At 45.1% G+C, this 19,214-nt stretch overlaps 2 protein-coding genes across 4 annotated transcripts in view; both read left to right on the forward strand.

Moving 5' to 3' along the window:
* LOC130404184 (NLR family CARD domain-containing protein 3-like) overlaps positions 1 to 19,214 on the forward strand; it is an 80,578-nt gene that overhangs the window by 40,254 nt on the left and 21,110 nt on the right. Inside the window, exons 1-4 of one of the 3 annotated variants that reach the window (XM_056608827.1) lie at positions 14,002 to 14,072; positions 14,851 to 14,947; positions 15,061 to 15,144; positions 18,050 to 18,181. In XM_056608827.1, the coding sequence (XP_056464802.1) occupies positions 14,865 to 14,947; positions 15,061 to 15,144; positions 18,050 to 18,181 (299 nt within the window). In that variant the 5' untranslated portion in view covers positions 14,002 to 14,072; positions 14,851 to 14,864. Of the gene's footprint in view, positions 1 to 14,001; positions 14,073 to 14,404; positions 14,669 to 14,850; positions 14,948 to 15,060; positions 15,145 to 18,049; positions 18,182 to 19,214 lie in introns of those variants that run through there. The other 2 variants (XM_056608828.1, XM_056608826.1) reach the window with 2 other exon arrangements.
* galm (galactose mutarotase) lies at positions 1,336 to 9,036 on the forward strand. The gene is made up of 8 exons (XM_056608835.1): positions 1,336 to 1,700; positions 2,890 to 3,044; positions 4,273 to 4,386; positions 5,007 to 5,099; positions 5,818 to 5,899; positions 6,298 to 6,448; positions 6,976 to 7,150; positions 8,053 to 9,036. The coding sequence occupies exons 1-8, from the start codon at positions 1,340 to 1,342 to the stop codon at positions 8,128 to 8,130; spliced, it is 1,209 nt and encodes a 402-aa protein (XP_056464810.1). The 5' UTR covers positions 1,336 to 1,339; the 3' UTR covers positions 8,131 to 9,036.

A 19,214-nucleotide genomic window follows, 5' to 3' on the forward strand; every position in this document is an offset into this window, starting at 1 on the left:
GGAGGAGAGGCAGTTATTGTAGTGAGTCACCAGGTCAGTCAGGGAGGAAGCTGGGGGAGGGTTGGGGTAGGAGCTGATCATGGTGGAGAGGTCTGTGGTGTTGATAAGTTTGATGTTTCTGAAGGAGATGGTCCGTTGTTCCTTGGTTTTGTGTAGTTGGGTATGAATGTCAAAAAGTACAGCTTTGTGGTCGGAGATGGGGAAATCAATGACATCAAGGTTAGTGGGAGTGATGTCAGTGCAGCAGATTAAATCCAGAATGTGACCTTTGTTATGGGTTGGGAGGTTGACATGTTGTGTGATGCCAAGACAGTCCAGAAGTGATGTGAAGTCATTAGCAAAAGTACAGGATGGGTTGTCAATGTGGATGTTGAAATCACCAAGGAGGATAACAGTGGGGGACATTGCACATACAGATGTAAGTAGTGATGAGAATTCATTGAGGAAAACGGCGGAGGGTTTTGGCGGTCTGTAAATGGTGACAATGATAGTGGGTTTGGGGCCTGAGAGTTTTACAGCTAGACATTCAAAGGAGGAATGAAGGGGGACTGTGACAGTGGTGACTTTGATGTTATCACGATGGAGGAGAGCGAGGCCACCCCCCCTCCCATTAACCCGGGGTTTACTAATAAAAGAAAAACCTGGTGGGACAGCTTCATTTAGATGGGAGAAGTCATTTGGTTGTTGCCAGGTCTCAGTGAGGCAGAGAATGTCTAGGCTCTGGTCAACAATAAAGTAATTTATCAAAAGGGCCTTATTACTGAGGGATGCAAGCAGGGAGCGCTTGTTTTTAAAACGTGCGCCAGAAAAATATAGACTGAGATCCACGATGGGCCGAAACAGACTGAATCACCTATCTCAGGTCGATTGAAAGCGATATTCTGAGCAAATTATTTTTTTAATCATAATTGATCAGTAAGGGGGCCTCACACCAATAGTAGCCTAGGGGCCAATGAGCACATTCATCCGCCCACTGTTATACTCGAACCATAGTCAGTGGTACTGTAGCACAAAAGCAACAGAATCTTTGGCGCCATCTGCCGGCGGATTCCCTCTGCGCTGAGAATTACATTCAGACGGTGTTGATGGATTAAACCTCTGACAAGCACACCAACATGAATTGGCACAGGACTGTGTGAAAGAAAAGCGATATCTGTACATGAGTTGGTTCTGTGGTGGGTAATGACCTTGACACCAGTGTTTGTATGCTCACTGAATGTAGCAATCATCGTTTTTGTCAAAGATTTGGTCATATGTCAAAAGAGACGCGACCACAACAGTGATTCTGCCCCCTTGCTCTTCCTCACTTTGTACACCAACGCAAACTTCCCACTGGGACATGAACACCCCATGTCTCTTCGTTACTTTGTGCATCAATGCAAACCTCCCACTGACACGCGAATGCCCCCTGGCTCCTTGTTACTTTGTACACCAACGCAGCGTTGACTTCCTTGTGTTTGCAGACCACGTGACAGTTTCACCGATCCGGTGTGAAGACCCAGCGGGAGGTACGGAGATGACGCAGGTGACCACCGAACCGTTCGGGGACGTCGACGAGGGTTCCGTGGAGAAGTGGGTCCTGCGGTCCTCCCTCGTCACGGTGGAAGTCCTCACCCTCGGTTGCATCATCAGATCGATCCGTTGCTCGGACAGGAAGGGAAGGGTGGATGACGTGGTCCAGGGGTACGACCACCTGGAAGGTACATGACAGGAAGGGACTGCGGGATGACTCGGTGCAGGGGTACGACCACCTGGGAGGTACAGCTACAGCTGTTTAGCAGCGCTACCCGCTGGGTTGAACTTGTAAAGTAGTAGTGGTACATTATCCCAGGGAAGAGTTGTACATTAAGGGGGTAGACTGACTCCCTGTCTGTTCTGTAGGGTGTAGTGTTGGGGCTACGCCTAATTTCCACCGGGGACGTAAGCGCCGCGGTCACCGCTGCTGATCGCTGCCACTTAATGAAACCGTCCCCACCGGGCGCGCTTCGGAACGTCTCAGCAGCGTCCCAGCCAGGAGGCGCTATCATTCCCTATCACTTCTATTTTTGACGCGAACCGTTGCTGAACCGCCTCAATTTCAACAGAGCAGATCGAGCCGGGCAACAAGTGAAAAATTAAAAGCCATCGAGCATCCGGTCAATTTTCAAAATAAAACACAATACTCAGCTCATGTAGCCTATCACAACTTCACATCAACATTACGTCATGACCGGTGGCACCAGGTCAGCAGTCAATCAATCAAAGGGTCTCAGAGGGACTGATTGTCGAAGTGGAGCAACATTTATGAAATAAATCATCTTTTTTATAAGGACAATGTCAGAAAGGACAAAGGCTTGCATTTAATTGCAGTAATTTTGGGAGTGGAAGGTGAGTACATCAGGTTTAGGGTTATCGCGTGATCTCGTGATCTCGCGTGAATACGGCTGGCTCGCAAGGCAGCGCTACGCTGCCGTTACGCGCCGGGTGGGGATTGACGCAGGGCAGAGTTCGCAGCCGTTCCGCGGCGCGTAGGCCTACGTACCTGGTGGAAATCAGGCGTCTGTATAAAAGATCCCCCCCACACGGCACAAGTAGGCGACCGACTGGGACAGGGTCTATCTGAAGTCTAGGGCTATCTATCTGAAGTCCATCCTGACAGGTGAAGGTCTAGCTCCTCCCCAACCAGGCAGGTGAAGTCTAGGGCTATGTAAATTGGAGACTGTTTGTGAAGTAGTAATAACAGTAGTAACTTAAAAAACAAACAAAAAAAACACCAGCTCAAGTATCTTAAATATCTGTGTGAAAAATCCCTCATTTTAATATGAGCAATTTAAGGAATAATAACTGTCGGCTGCTGTATAGTATCGACTGTAAAGGGTGCGGCCCTGATGGGGTGTTCTCTGGCTCCAGGCTACGCCACCGACCGGCGGTACTTCGGCGCGCTGGTGGGCCGCGTGGCCAACAGGATCGCCGGGGGGCGATTCGTGGTGGACGGGGTGGAGTATCGGCTGGCCGTCAACAACGGGCCCAACGCCCTGCACGGCGGGCTCAGGGGCTTCAACAAGGTCTGTAGTACGACACCCCGATGATGCTCTGTGTTGTCCTTCACCAAGGACTGGGTGGCCTCGTTTCTCGCTACTCTACCAGCCTCACTGAGTTCTGTTATCTGTTAATGAAGGCACAAAATGAGAAGTCTTCCCCTGGCCAAAGGTCAGACTGTTGCTAGCTCCTCATCAGCTACAAAAACAAAGCCAATCTTAAAGGCGACATGTTATACCACCAGGTGTGAGTGTGATAAGCCTTACAAGCTGTTTCGAAGAAATCTGCCCCATATGACATCACTAGTGGGCGTGTCAACCTAGATCTGTGCTGGATAGATCAGTCTACCAGCCTACCCAGTGGACTGAGGTAAACGTTGCTCATCTATGCAGCACAGATCTAGGTGGACACGCCCACTAGTGATGTGGGGCAGATTTTCGAAACGGCTTGTGAGGGTAATCGCACTCACACCTGGTGGTATAATATGTCCCCTTTAAGTGTAAAGTACAAGGTGCAAAAACTAGACCAACAGATCTCCCACCTGTCTCCCCTCTCCCCTCTCCTCTCTCCCCCCTCCCCCCTCTCCCCTCTCTCCTCTCCTCTCTCCCCTCTCCCCTCTCTCTCCCCCCTCTCCCCTGGAACCAAAACAGAGCTGGGACCTTGAGCCTTGCTGAAATCAGAGTTAACATGTTAGTGTTCACGGGACTTTGACACGAGGAGGAGCCAGTGGAAGAGCTGCTGTGAGTGCACCCCCCCCTCCTTCACAGGGGGAGGGATGCAACCTTGTTTCAATCACTTTATAAGTTGTGTAAACCCCAGTTTGAGCTGGAGAGCTTCTATCCAGGAGGTTCACAAAAGCTCTTAGTTATTTTGAATGAGCAACACATTGGGTTGCCTAAGGAGTGAGTGTGAGGGGCGTGGTCAAACAGCGTCAGAACGTCCCCGTCGCTTTAGCGATGGTGCCCAGACAGAGACCTGCTCCACTCTGTGTCTGAGCCCTAATGTCTTTACAAAAAAGTTGCCCCTTTAAGTGAGCCTCACGTTGGTCCTACTCGTTGACCTGAACCACGTGTGTTCATTGTGTAGTGCTGGAGGACAGTCCTGGAGCCCAGCTTTCCCCAGGTGTGTGTGTGTGTGTGTGTGTGTGTGTGTGTGTGTGTGTGTGTGTGTGTGTGTGTGTGTGTGTGTGTGTGTGTGTGTGTGTGTGTGTGTGTGTGTGTGTGTGTGTGTTTACTAAGGCTCTCTCTCCTCCAGGCCGTCTGGCGGGCAGAGAGGGTTGAAGACGGCGTGTGTTTGAGGCACACCAGTCCAGACGGAGATCAGGGCTACCCAGGAGAAGTGCAGGTCGCTGTCACCTACACCCTGAAGGTACAGGCGCTGTCACCTACACCCTGAAGGAACAGGAAGTACAGGCGGTTTTGGTTCCTGGGGCTCTGAGGAACCATTTAAGCGTTCACTGATAGCTCTAGTTTATGTTTTTCTTTCTGATGAACAGACGCCATCTTTCAAACCATTCTAGGTCTGACTTGAAACTTGCAGCATGATCCGTGTTTTGTATTTATTTATTATGACCATCGGTTGCTTTAATTCCTTTCTAAATGTCGCTACTTTATTTGTACATTTCATTTACCCTTGTATCTTTTTTATTGAATTTGTATAGTTTTTGTAGATTTATCTTAGTTCTAATGTTTTGAGCTCTTCTCCTACCGTCCTGCAACTAATAGAACGCCTTGATAGAAACCAATAGAAGACCCTGATAGGAAACAATAGAAGACCCTGGTATAAACTTTAGAAGGTCCTGATAGAGACCAATAGAAGGCCCTGATAGAGACCAATAGAAGGCCCTGGTATAAACCAATAGAAGGCCCTGATAGAAGCCAATAGAAGCTGCTGCTGTTCAGGAACACATGGGCAGAGGTCCATGTGTTCAGGGAACGTTTTAGAGCCAATAGCCCTGAAGTTGAGCTGTGTTGAAATCCCTGGTGAAGGGAGGATCGCTGAGGAGCCGGTACCAGGCCAGAGCCACCAGAACCAGCCCCATCAACCTCACCAACCATTCCTACTTCAACCTGGCGGGCCAGGTGAGTGACGCGGTCCTGCAGACCTCCTGCATGTGTCTCTCTCTGTCAGCCGTCCCTCGTCTCAGCGCCGGATGCTTACAGTTGATAGTTAAAAACACACTAACCACTGACCTCACGAGGCCTTTGGTCGCATGATCCTACCGGTGTCCTTGAGCAACCAAACATGCAGAGGCTAGCCAGGCTGAGATGCAGAACGCAAGGTTCCAAGTCCCTGGGGGCTTTGAGGCCGATGTGTGATGAGGGAACGTTGTCGGCTCATTTCCATTTATTTATTTGCACAAACTGTACTGATGGTTTACTGATGGTGTAATGACCTTACTGACGGTGTACTGACGGTGTTCTGACCTATACAAGAAAGATATGATGTTTATTGGGCTCTACGAATGTCTATCATATGAGTCTGTACGTAGCTCATAGCCAATCGTATCAATTATACCAGATGACATATGTAGAGCGACAGAAATACGATGAGGAAGAAGACGATGGGTGTGTCGCATAGACGTCGTCATCGTCTCGCCGTCCCTCCCCGTTCTGTGATTGGTTCCCCATCTCAGGCGAAAATCGGATCCATGGAATCCAGGCTGCCTCGCAGCGCGAAATGAAATCGCGCGCAAGGCAGCATGGGTATACCCAGGCTACACTGATAGAGGAGCACGGTAGAGAAACTGAGAGCTCTTTGACGCGTGTTTCCTCACCGGCTGTCCGTCTTGTCCCGCAGGCCGTAGAAAACGTCTATGACCACGAGGTGTCCATCCAGGCCCAGTCCTACCTGCCTGTGGACGGGACCTCCATCCCTACAGGTTAGACGGACCCCACAGCCGCCGCACGCCCACTCCAAGTGAAGGAGGAGGATGGGATGAGATGGTCCCTTGTTCATCCCCGATGGGGAGCTCAGGGGTCACAGCAGAGAGCAAACGACAGCAATATAAAAAAGAGAAAAATTAGTTTGAAAAATGAATTATGTTTCATCCTCTGAGTGCCGAGTACCACACTAAAGAGGACGCTTGATCTTAGCCCTGAATCCCCCTGTTACCAGAGGGCTAACGACCCAAGTTACCAACGATATAATAGAGGCCATCGTCAAATGACTCCGGAAGTCGATACAAACCCATCTCCTCCTCTCCTTCTTCCTCCTCCTCTCCTCCTATCCTTCTCTCTTCCTCTCCTCCTCTCTTCCTCTCCTCCTCTCGTCTCTCAGGTGAGGTGAGAGCCGTGGAGGGCTCGCCCTTTGACCTCCGGAAACCAGATCTGATTGGCTCTCTGCTCAAGCCCCTCCCAGGCCCAGGGTTCGATCACAACTTCTGTTTAGCCTCTCCGGGGGACCCATGGGCCCTCAGACCCGCTGCCAGGTGAACGTCAGCTCATGTGGGGTCCTTCTCCTCCTCCTCATTTACTCCTCCTCCTCATTTGCTCCTCACCTCCTGACCTCATCTCCTCATCCTGCTACTCCTAATTTCTTCCTCCTCTTCTTACTCCTACTCCTCATTTCCTCCTCCCCCTCCTCCTTACCTCCTACCCCTCCTCCTCATTTCCTCCTCCCCCTCCCCCTCATTTCTCCCTCCTCCTCCTCCTCGACACAGCTCATATATATTTTCTTCTCCTCCTCCCCCTCCTTATTTCCTCCTCCTCCTCCTTCTCGTCATCCTCCTCGTCCTCCTTACATCTTTGGTCCTCACCTCCTGATCTCTACTCTCTTCTTTCCACCTCCTCAGCTCCTCACCTCCTGACCTTATCATCTCCTCCTCATCTCTCTTCTTTCCTCCTCCTCCTCCTCCTCCTCCTCCTCCTCCTCCTCCTCCTCCTCCTCTCAGCTCCTAAGCTCCTGACCTCATCTCCTCCTCATCTCTCCTCCTCCCCTCACCTCCGGACCTCATAGGGTGTGTCATGCAGAGAGTGGGCGTGTCCTGGAGGTTTCCACCAGCCAACCAGGTGTCCAGTTCTACACGGCCAACTTCCTGGATGGCTCTGTGGTGGGGAAGGGAGGTTCCCGCTACGCCAAACACAGCTCCTTCTGCCTGGAGACGCAGAGCTGGCCTGACGCCATCAACAAGGTACGTCTGAACCCCCGCAGCATCGAGGGCTTCGCCGCCACCGAGACCACTTCCACACTAACTCCCAGGGCTGCTCCATTAAGGAAGAAATCATAATCACAATTACTTTGGTCAATATTTAAAGAAAGATCTTTAAATATTGATCACGATCAAAATGTGATTAATTGCACAGCCCTACTATGTTCTGTACCTTACTTAAAGCGTGGAAGCATTTGGGGATGGAATAAAGAAGAGAATTGCTGTACAGAGATACTCCATTCATCGATCATTTAAAGCCTGTCCAACGATGGTATATTTATCTTCATGGTCTAGTAGTGGGACCTGTTTATACAAGTGGTTTGCACCCGTCCAAACCAAAACTAACACTAACAGTAGTACTACATATACTCCTGTAGTACTACTTCACATACTGCAGTATGTGTAGCACTACTAATAGTATTGTATTGCAGTGTATAGTAGTACTACTACACATACTCCTGCAGTACTACTAGGCATACTGTAGTACTACTACACATACTGCAGCACTACTACACACACTCCTGCAGTACCACGTCAGTATGCGTTCATAATGAAGAATTGACTAAACGGTCATGTGTTCATAATGAAGATAAGGGTCTAAACACTCATGTGTTCATAATGAAGATAAGGGTCTAAACCCTCATGTGTTCATAATGAAGATAAGGGTCTAAACCCTCATGTATTTATAACGAAGAAGTGAACAGTGACTTAATGGTCATGTGTTCATGAGGATGATTAGTGTTTAAACCCTCACGTGTTAATCATGAAGAAAGGTCAGAGATTCCAACCTCATGGGTTCATAATGAAGAAGTAAAGAGTGACTTAACCCTAATGTGTTCATAATGAAGTAGTGAACAGTGATTAAACCCTCATGTGTTCATCAGCCCTCCTTCCCCTCATGTCTGCTGCGTCCCGGGGAGGAGTATCTCCACGAGACCACCTTCAGCTTCTCCACCGTCTGAACCAGACGACCTCCGACCTTTGACCTGACTCCTGACCTCCAGAGTCTCCATCAGTGACCTGGAGACATCTTGGTTTTCTCCTCAGTACTAAATCATCATAAACAAGACTTTCTAGTTGACCTGCATTATGTCTATACGTATATCTGAAGTTGATTAGCATCGTCTCAACATTCATGTCTAATTTTGTATACATTTTACATTATTGAGAAATTATTAAATTATATGCATAATGTAATTATTTATATTTCCTCCAGGGGCTGCTGCACCCCCTATCTCCCTCTACATTTGGCGAGCCAGCCATTAGTGTTCTAACTCAGCCTACCGATAACACGACAGAGAGCAGGGACCTCTGTAAAGGGTTAGAGATATGGCCGAGTCGATGGGACAAATTACTGAAAACAATGAACTATTTAATCGTTGCTTTTTTAAAGTTATGACTTGATGGTATTAAATCAACGAAAGGAAACATAACAAAATAGAGCATGTCACAGATACCATAACACATAAACCATATCAAAATACAGGCCGTAAGTAATAATAACAATACTAAACTAAGCCGGCATAATATATAAATGAAAACTAAATAAAACAATACTGTACAAAAAAAACCTCTTGCAGTCCTGTTGATGAATAGTAGTCCTCTTTGCTCCTCCGAGTCAAAGAACACGGTACTCAAACGTCCAGGTGAACGGCAACGGGCGTCCTTGAATGTCTGAAAGACCTCGAAAGTATGGGGAAAGTCTGCGAAAGACCGTGGAAAGGACAAAGGCTCTCCTCACTGGCTTGTCGCTCGATTCCTCTTCGCCAGAGGAAGGTGAGCCAACCCTCGTGGTCACACCCGCTATCTGGTGCGGCGGTCCACGGGAAAATCCCTTCGTAATAGCGACGCTGGCTGCGTTAGCTAGCAGGCCACTACTGTTCAGCTACTTGTGCTAATGTGCACTGGTCCGGTTGAGCGTTCAGTAAAGTTTGTGTTGAACTTTACTTTCATTTTACCAGACACAATATTATTGAATCTTAAGGGTTGCTGATATGCCATCAGCCTTCAAGAAGATGTACTCCATCGCAAGCATGTGCTCCGTCCAACAAATGTATTTTTTCCTCTCCAAACTCCAGCACGTCTTCCCTTTCCTCTACTTTTCCGCCTTCTCCACATTCCCTCCTGGTTGGATGGCCATATCACAGTTAAATTAAGCAAAGGTTAAATACAACGTTTACTATGCATCAAATAACATTTACAAATATGCAACCATTACCAAACGTCAATAAAACATTATGAAAAACAAGAAACACTAAATATAATGTCGTTTATTCTTATGAAAAACCAGAACCCAAATTTAAACTGGGTTACAAGTCCTTAAAGAGCACCTACAATGCTTTTTCGAAATTCATCACCTTTAAACGTTGTTATAATAATTTATAGTCATGTTTAACCATACTAAAGTGTCAAATAATGACGTACATGCATTAAGACGTATTCCCTGCTGACCGTCTGGGGTGGCTGTGCAGAGCGCTAAACACTAGGGACGCCGGTCGCGATTCACTTCTTCAAATTTCTGGGATTTATCTAGGTAGAACAATACGGATTTTCCATGTATGGTAATGCTGCAACATGCTCATCCGGAAGGTAACCAATCACAACCGAGTGGGGTTGACAGGAGGGGGGCGAGGGGGCGGAGAAGGACGAAGCCGAGTGTTGACAGAGAATGCTGAAAGCGTCCAGATGAGAGGAAGAGTTGCCCGAAAATCTACATCGTTTTTTGTGCTGTGATTCGTGTCGGGTTACTCTAGGAGTCATTAATAAAAAATTAAGACCAGAAAAGTAGTATAATAGGAGATCTTTAAAGTTTATTGTGTGCGACTGAATCTACCAAATTTACGAGTTATGAGGCAGAATATAAATGTGTATTTTGTGAGATTGATTACATAAACGATGCAGACATTCCTCTAGCATTGGTGACGTGTCCTAGCCTGGCAAGCCAGACCCATATCGGAAAGATATTGGGTCTGGTCTTGTATGGTGGCAGTGTGGGCGGGATAAACGGTTGTCTTTCAAGTTCCCTCTGCACGCAATAGGATAGCGCTACAACCAATCAGAGCAACGAAGAAGGTGACGTAGTCAGAGCGACGGAAATTTCCGTCGCTCTAAAATCAAACTTTTACCGTATCCGGTCTGAAAAACTCTGCATACATCTTTCTTTTCAAGGAAAGACTCAGTGCATTTCTTTGTTAATTTCTCAAAGAAAATGATAACTTCAAGTCTTGAAGAGTCGCGGCAAAGCCGAGTCGAAAGACAGCTGTTCGCCAGCAGCAGCAGCCATTATTGTTTACCTCTAACACGGAACCGTCGCAGCTCTGTCGTCATTCGGCTCGATACCGCCCCTCACGATCTGATTGGCCTGTCCCTTTTTCGGTTTCCAGCAGCGAAAAACGACGACAGAAGGCTAGACCTCCCTGGCTGCAAATTAAATTTGCTGCCGCCAGGGGCGTCAAGAATTCTAGGCTAGACGTGGCCCACATTGTCCTACATTAGTTCTTCGGCATCTTTTCACTAGCAACTAGTTACCGGCAGCACTTATGGTGTGCTCCAGATGTCTCACCACCCGCATGAGATGCTCTCTTGACGTAATTTCCTGGGCCCACTTTCCCGAAAGCATCGTTAGCCTAAGTGGATCGTGAAGTGCGTCGTACGAGCATCGTACAGTTTCCACACCGTTTCCCGAAAGCATCGTTGGTAACGAACGTCGTGAAAACGCTCGTAGCTAACGAGTGCTCCAGGGTACTCGTAGGACACTAAGAGCATCGTTAGCCTACTATAGAGTGAACTCATTATTGCATGCGGGTTTCTTCATTCATAAAAAATTAAAACATTCGGGAGTATGCAATAATACAAATTATTCTAACCGAAGAAGCTGGCGTTGTTGTGAAGGGCCCATGCAAGTGAACGGAGCGCTCCACGGCATTGAGAAGAGCCGTGTCATAATAGCCCATATTTACGTCCTATATTCCCCCCCCCCGTCAAAATTCAGCGCAAGGCCGGTACGGTCTCCCCCCACCGTCAACAACTTTAAGAGACCCCCACAGAGATGGAATCATAATTCAAACCCTGCATATAGCCTACTTCATCCTCCCCAACAATATGGGCAGGATCTAGACCAAGCTCTCCTAATCGGGTCAGCAATAGCCGCGTATGAATGGAAGGTTGCATTTTTAATGTCTACAAATATTCTATACTAGAGAGCCAATCAATGCAACCTTATGCGGAATCAGATAAAGTCGGCTCTCTTGCTGCGCAAAATATATGTTTAAAAAATCAGCACATTAAGATTATTAACCCTAACCCTAAATGTAGTTGTCACACAAGCTATTTTGGATTTTTGTAATATGGAATTATTTCAGGGGGGGAAATGCCATGAATAAATGTATGCACAGTGCGTTCAGGATTAGGACTGATATATATGTCGGCCTAGGCCTGATCAATTGTGTTTTAATATCTTTAGCATTCATATTATTGCAATCTATTCTTTTTGTAGGCTACTCTGCGGTCGGCCTTGATGGGGAGATATTTTAACCCTTTTTAACCCCATTTTCCTGCGACATTCCTGCATCTCCCCCTGCGTCATAGCCCGTTTCAGCACCATGTCAGTGGACGGGTACAATCCTACGAACGTCGTGAGTTCAGCGAATGCGCGTTCATGTTAAGAGGAGTTTCGGGAAACACTTCAAAGAAATTAACGATGGTTCGAAAGATCCATCGAGAGAATGATCGTACGAGCGAAGACCCATCGTTATCGGGAAACTAGGCCCTGGCTTGTAGCACTAATAGCGGTGTCATGTCATTGAATAGTCATTGTTATTTTTAGCTACATTAGCCTCTTTAGCAAACCAGATTGAAAACAAACAACACAACTTTACATTGTATTGCACAGAAAGACCGTGCAATGCATAAATTGGTGACTGGAATAAAGTAGCAATGCAATCAAGTGTGTAAGTGCATTTAAAATTGACATTGAAATGACCAACCTGGTACAAATACAAAAAAAATTGTTGTAGAGTATTACGGTCAGCATCACTGAACTCGGTTGACTATCAGAATCCCGTGAGGGACAGTCCAAAAGGGGGCGTTCCTCTGGGAAATTTGAATTGGGTTGATTTAAGTAATCAACAACAATAATATTTAAACAAAGGGGGGAGCCCCTTTTTATAAATTAGGTGAAAACATCTAATTTGCCGAAATTGAGTGATAGGTTATACAATTAAGAACAAACAACTACAAATAAAACTACTATACCTCTTCATAACTAATTTACATATTTTTTTAATTCAATAATGTTTTAGTTTTTTTACAAACCTTAATTTTTGGTGCCCCCTCAGGTACTTGGTGCCCTACGCACTCTGCATACTCTGCGTAAAGGGAGCGGCGGGCCTGGGTACACCACCCGTCCCTCTGTTGTAGTTTCACTCTCACAGACACACCTCTGGCCTACCGGATGTTGTAGTTTCTTGTGCATCAGCTGTCTATTCTTGTAATTGATCATAGCCACCTTGAGGAGACATCACTGACACGCCTTCTTGTGATGTCACCGTCTCTAAACATCAAAAAGGGTGTCTTTTTGGCACCTCTTGATGCTAACAAAACCGTTCCTAACGAGAGAAGACATGTGTTATGTAAATTAGTTTGGCTGCCAGTCAGGAGAAGGCCTCACCAGGAAATAGCTTCTGCTCGAACCGCCCCAACGACTGACTGCATGGACACCATGAGACACATCTTCATCAGAGAGAAGCCGACTCCACCCTTAAGATAGAGATGAGCAAATATGAATTAGAGTGGACAATATGGACTCACCACCCTTATGGGCCCTTTATTACATTATTTAATACATTCAGTTAATAATCAGTAGAACTTCACCCCTTCCAGAGCAGAACATATTTAATCATTCAACATCATCACTTATTCATGACATTTATCTTCTTTTATGTCCAGCGTTTTTCCTTCCTTACTCTTAATATTGAGTAGAAACAGTGAAGAAGCTGAGACGAAAATCAGAATAAATCTGTACTGTTTTAACCTACTTTACATTAAAATGATGATCAGCTAACGTCTCGCTGTGTTTGAGCTTCAACAGAGCTATGTTATGAATGGAGGCGCGGCCCCACAGGTTTGGTATGAGGAAGAAAACGTGTGGTGAAGATTTGATCTTTGTGAGATTGTACTGATCACCTGAAACACAGGAGAGGCCTTCTCTAGGTCATGTGTTTCTATTCTCTACATTATCTACATTTCTCTCTTCATGGAAATCATGGGAACACTTTACAATAAGGGTGCATTAACCATTAGTTAACATTAGTTGATGCAGTCATAAGCATTAACAGTAGTAATGAATAGTAATTATTTAATAATGGAGTTCATGATACTAATAGTGTCCTTGTGAACTAAATACACATGTGAGCCATGCGTATTTAGATTCTCATGCTTAATAGTGTATAATACTAGTTATTACTGCATTTATCAATGTTAACTAATAGTATCGATACCAATAGTTAATATTATGCAATTGTTAGTTAATGCTTCTAACTGCATTCACTAATGCTATTGAAAGGTTCATTAATGTATGTTTAAGTGTACATTAATTGTGTACATTAACTGTAACTGAGCGTGTTAAGCGATGCATCAGAGTGTCTCTACCTGCTGTTTGAACTTTCAAGTGTCTCTTTGTATTTCTCTGTGGTTCTAGACATCGTAGCTCTGTCCACTGTTCATATTTTAGTGGTTATTCTTCATCACTGAGTGAAGTCAGGCGGCCTATAAGATGGTAGTCTGCCAGGAGATTAAACTGGGAGGGGAACTGGACCAACTGGTTGGTTCACAACATCATCCTTTCCTTGTTGTTGTGTTGGAGGGTTTGGTGCTGGGCTCTTCATCACAGCAGGGAGAAGACAAGGTACTGTATTCAACACGCTCTGTCATATTATAATTAATAGGTTGAGTTATATTTATGAAAACGTAATGTAATGTTATTATTTTGTAAACTTTGGTCTACTTGAAACTTCTCACATTGTTAATTAATTGGTATTTCGACATTTACTTGCACAGAAATAGTATTCATCTTTATTCTAACTATTCGTGAAATTCGGATTTGAATATTATTCTTTTTTATATAATTAATACTATTACGACGAAAATGGGCAAGTATTTTGTTACAATTGGATTGTTAATATGATATGTGTTACAATTATTATTATTATTTAGTTATTATTATATTTTATTATTATTTTCATTATAATTATTATAACTATTATATTGATCCTTATAATGGTATTATTATTCTCATTATTCTCATTATTATCATTGTGAGGGAGAAAGAGGGCCAGATCTGGGAATGTGGTTGCGATCTAACCATCATGAGGAAGTCCGTTTAAAGTCATCAGTCAGACTGGTTCAACAGGACAGAAAACCTCAGAGAATGAGTTCCTCATAGTGAGCGTATCTGTCTTTTGGTTCCCCTGCAGACGCACTTGAAGCCCTGGGACATTCTGTGTGAGTGATAGTTATCAGTTGTTTGTGGTAAACACTGGGCTGCGTCTCCAAGACTTTCCCCTCGTTGAGACTGAGAGCAGCAATGAACAGCAATGACCGGCAATAAGCTGGTTCTCTAAAAGCAGTGAATAACTAAACGCTGAATGTCCATAGAAACAATATGTAGTTGTGTTTGTATCCAGGTCTCCAGTCTACTATGGATGAGGAGAGAGAGGAGGGGGGTCCTACCTCTAAAACCACTCTGTCTGGGGGATATGGCTGCCCCAGCAAAACTGAGAGGTAAGTAGAGGATCTCTCACTGTCTGTGACTGTCGTCCATCTCAGAGCTCAGCAGTTACACATCATGACACCATCATTCGTATGAGTAAAGGTCTGTTTCTTTTGTGTTGAAGCCCAAAGCAGCAGGAGAGAGCAGACCCCCCTGGACCCAAGATGACGGCCAATTTCAAGAAAACATTGGGAAAAGTTGAACAAGGGTAAGAATCTTTCAGATTACACAAGATGCAACAGTCAACCATCCATAGATCCCTAATATGTAGCCGCCCATTGGCTCAAAATGGTATGATCTCTTTTCCTTTTACATGAGGCAGCTCTAGCAGACAGGGAGATCCGTTATCAGCCTTTCTATGCTGTCACTATCTGTAAGATCACAATATACCAGGTATTAAAGAGGTCAATACGAGGCATGAGTCAATATGCAGATGGTATTCTTGCGCTGGTCTCAGAACCCACGAATACACTCTCATCTCTGTTTAAATTTATTGATAAATTCTCCTCATTTTCAGGATGTAAGGTAATCTGGTCCAAATCTGAAACACTTTCATCGTCATCTTTTTACCCACAATCTCTTTTCCAACCGGGCCAAAGAACGGCTTCAGATATCTTGTCTGAATGTTCCCTCCTCACCTGTCAGATCTAGTGAAAGTAGAACTAAACCCCCCTAAGGAAGAGTTTCAGACAAACAGATATTGAACCTTTGTCAACAGAGAATCCCTCGTGGGGGAAAGCGAACATTCCTCCTCCACCAGACTGTATATATCGGAGGACCCCTCAGCACTTTATCATCTAGCAGCCCAGTAGCAGGTTGATGAGCCACTGGTCATGTTTGGATGTAAACTACTAGTCAGGGAGTGGAGGGCTGGGTCTTCAGCCCAGCCTCTACAGGGAGCACTTCCTTAGGCCAGCTGGCCGCCTGAGAACCTTCCTCTTCTAGACCGCTCCATGGAGGGGAGAGTAGAACCTATTTACATATTAACACACAGCTAGAAGGACGTTTCCAGCTCATGAACCCATTATATCCAGTGTTTAGCTTTAAGACCCAGTTGTGTCTCCTTTATCTATAAGAGAACGCCTTCATTTATTTACAGCTTTAAAAAACATTGGATTCAGCCCAACATTTATCAACCCAGTGGCTCACAAACTGTATGATATCTTCTCCTTTGACATGAAGAAGGTCTTTAACAAGGAGATCTGTTATCAGCCTTTCTTGTTAAGATCGCTGGCTGTAGCTATCTGTAAAGATCACAATATAGCAGGCATTGAAGTGGGCAATACTGTATAACAAGAGGGAATGTTATTTGCAGATGTTCTTCTTGAGCTAGTCTCAGAACCTTCCCGTACACTCTCATCTCATCTTAAATCCTCCTCATCTTCAGGATGTTAAGTAAACGCTTTCAAATCTGACGCCTTCCATTGTCATCCATTTAACGAAGATCTATTTTCAAACCGGGCCAAAGAATGGCTTTGGATATCTTCTCTTATTGTTCCCTCCTCCCCCGTCAGATCTAGTGACAGTAGAACTCGACCCCCAAAAGGAAGAGTTTCAAACAGACGAATAGGCCTGGAACCGTGGTCACCAGGACATCCCTTGTGGGGGAAAGCTAACATTATTAATGACCGTTATGCATCATCCATCAGGCGTATGGTCTAATAGCCTCAGCCACCAGACAGGAACCTCCGTGGATCAGTATTGAAAGTACCCGAAGTAGACCCTCCCCATAGTGAACGTGGATGATACCACCGTCTAGTCTAGGGGATAGAGGGGGCAACATAAAGCTAACTCAAATAGTACAGACACAGGGTTTCACAAGTAAACAAAGGGTTTAATGCAAACCTATCCCGCTTGAAATAGGTCAGGTGTTTACCATCAGGGGGAGCCCGGGCCAAAATAAGACATAAGACTTACCTTAAAAAAATAATCTAACAGCTCAAAAAAAATACACTAGGTAAGCCTAGCTCCATAGATCAACAAAAACAGGGGGAAATGGAGCTCCAAATGAAAGGCCCCTCGCAGCTTCCTACAGACTGGGCCAAAGCTTAAACAAACCTTTACCCAGAGGGCCAAAGAAGGCAACAGGTAGAAACACCTATTTCAGCAGAATAAGTGACTGCCACAGGTCCAGCAGCCAAGCCAGCTGGACTCTCGAACAGCATGTTTTTATTTTGCACAGATCAATGGATACGGCTTGTTTAGCCCCACATATTATGGTTCTGGTTAAACCCTAAACTACCTCCATTCACAGGCAGGGTTCTTGTTAAACCCTACACTACCTCCATTCACAGGCAGGGTTCTGGTTAACCGTAAACTACCTCCACTCACAGGTAGGGTTTTGGTTAAACAACCTGTCATTCAAAAAGCATGGAGAAAAAGGTTAAAAAGCCAGAAAAAGTGAAGTATGTTATTCGAAGTAAAAACTGAGACCTGTTTTAATGCAGACGGTCTGCTCACTCAGTAGGCCAGCTGAGGCCAGTGTTCCACTCTTTAACCAACACATATGGACCTGGACACGAAGCATCCAAATACTAGACATTACTCTTCAACTATTCAGGTTCTGATAATATAACAATAAAAACTGCCTGGGAAGTTGACCTCAAGGTGACCTTTCAGGACGCTGACTGGCTGAGAATTCTTAGTTGATTTGGAGATGACCCTGAACAACCCTGATCCAGTTTAAAACTCTAGATCATTTATACTGGAGCTGTGCAAGCTGGATAGATCAGGTTGTTAGACAGCCTGAAGTTGAGGTTCCACCAGAACGTTGGTGCATGAGGTCATATCTCCTGGGCGAGAAAAAGTTAAAGTGTTCTGGAAGGCTGTTTCTACTCTACACAGCTTTCAATATGACTACTCTATGCTCTATAGTGCTTTTAGTGCATCCTTATCATGTAATAACTTACTCTGGCCACCAGATTTTTCTTTCATTCGTTCTCTCTTTTTCATATTTTCCGTCGTTCAAATTGCTTATTATCTTGCATGTTTTATGTATTGACTATTGTTTCATGTCATTGGGTATGTGCTTTGAGAGCTTATTTTGGTTGAGGATGCCATTGTCCTCTGATTATTATTGTCTGTTGAAAAACTATAAACCATTTCATTCCCAGGAACCCACATTTGAAAAGATACCTGGAGCGGACAGCAGTCCCCCCTGAACCCAGCAATGTCTCCATGAAGAGCGACCAATCTGGGACACACCTTGCTAAATTTGGAGACGGAAACAAGTCTACTGAGCAATCGTAAGGATCTGTCAGATTATGAAATACATCAGCCAGACATCCTAGAGTCCTGAATCACAGATGGTTGTTGATTTTTACCTAGAAGAGAATGGCTTAGTTTATTTACAGCTTTTGAAAACGTTGAATTCAGCCCAACAGTCATTAACCCAGTGGCTCACAAACTGTATGATATCTTCTCCTTTGACTTGAAGAAGGTCTTAAACAAGGAGATCCGTTATCAGCCTTTCTTGTTAAGATCACTGGCTGTAGCTATCTGTAAAGATCACAATATAGCAGGCATTGAAGTGGGCAATACAGAATAACAAGAGGGAATGTTATTTGCAGATGTTCTTCTTGAGCTAGTCTCAGAACCTTCCCGTACACTCTCATCTCATCTTAAATCCTCCTCATCTTCAGGATGTTAAGTAAACTGGTTCAGATCTGGAGGCTTCCATTGTCATCCTTTTAACCTAAATCTATTTTCCAACCGGGCCAAAGAATGGCTTTGGATATCTTCTCTTATTGTTCCCTCCTCCCCCGTCAGATCTAGTGACAGTAGAACTCAACCCCCTAAAGGAAGAGTTTCAAACAGACAAACAGACATGGAACCGTGGTCACCAGAGCATCCCTTGTGGGGGAAAGCTAACATTATTAATGACCGTTATGCATCATCCATCAGGCGAATGGTCTAATAGCCTCAGCCACCAGACAGGAACCTCCGTGGTTTAGTATTGAAAGTACCCGAAGTAGACCCTCCCCATAGTGAACGTGGATGATACCACCGTCTAGTCTCGGGGATAGAGGGGGCAACATAAAGCTAACTCAAATAGTACAGACACAGGGTTTCACAAGTAAACAAAGGGTTTAATGCAAACCTATCCCGCCTGAAATAGGTCAGGTGTTTACCATCAGGGGGAGCCCGGGCCAAAATAAGACATGAGACTCACCTTAAAAAATAATCTTAACAGCTCAAAGCAAACACAGTAGGTAAGCCTAGCTCCCTAGCTCAACAAAAACAGGATAAAGTGCGGCACCAAATGAAAGGCCACCGCCC

This window comes from Gadus chalcogrammus, chromosome 15 (assembly GCF_026213295.1).
Source record: "Gadus chalcogrammus isolate NIFS_2021 chromosome 15, NIFS_Gcha_1.0, whole genome shotgun sequence".
Classification (NCBI taxonomy): domain Eukaryota; kingdom Metazoa; phylum Chordata; class Actinopteri; order Gadiformes; family Gadidae; genus Gadus; species Gadus chalcogrammus.

Bases quoted from the DNA above. Each gene is read 5' to 3' on its own strand.
- galm (XM_056608835.1), top strand. From the start codon at position 1,340: ATGAACACCCCATGTCTCTTCGTTACTTTGTGCATCAATGCAAACCTC. The intron at 5,900-6,297 runs GTTAGACGGACC...CTCGTCTCTCAG, and splicing joins CGGGACCTCCATCCCTACAG to GTGAGGTGAGAGCCGTGGAG. The intron at 7,151-8,052 runs GTACGTCTGAAC...TGTGTTCATCAG, and splicing joins GGCCTGACGCCATCAACAAG to CCCTCCTTCCCCTCATGTCT.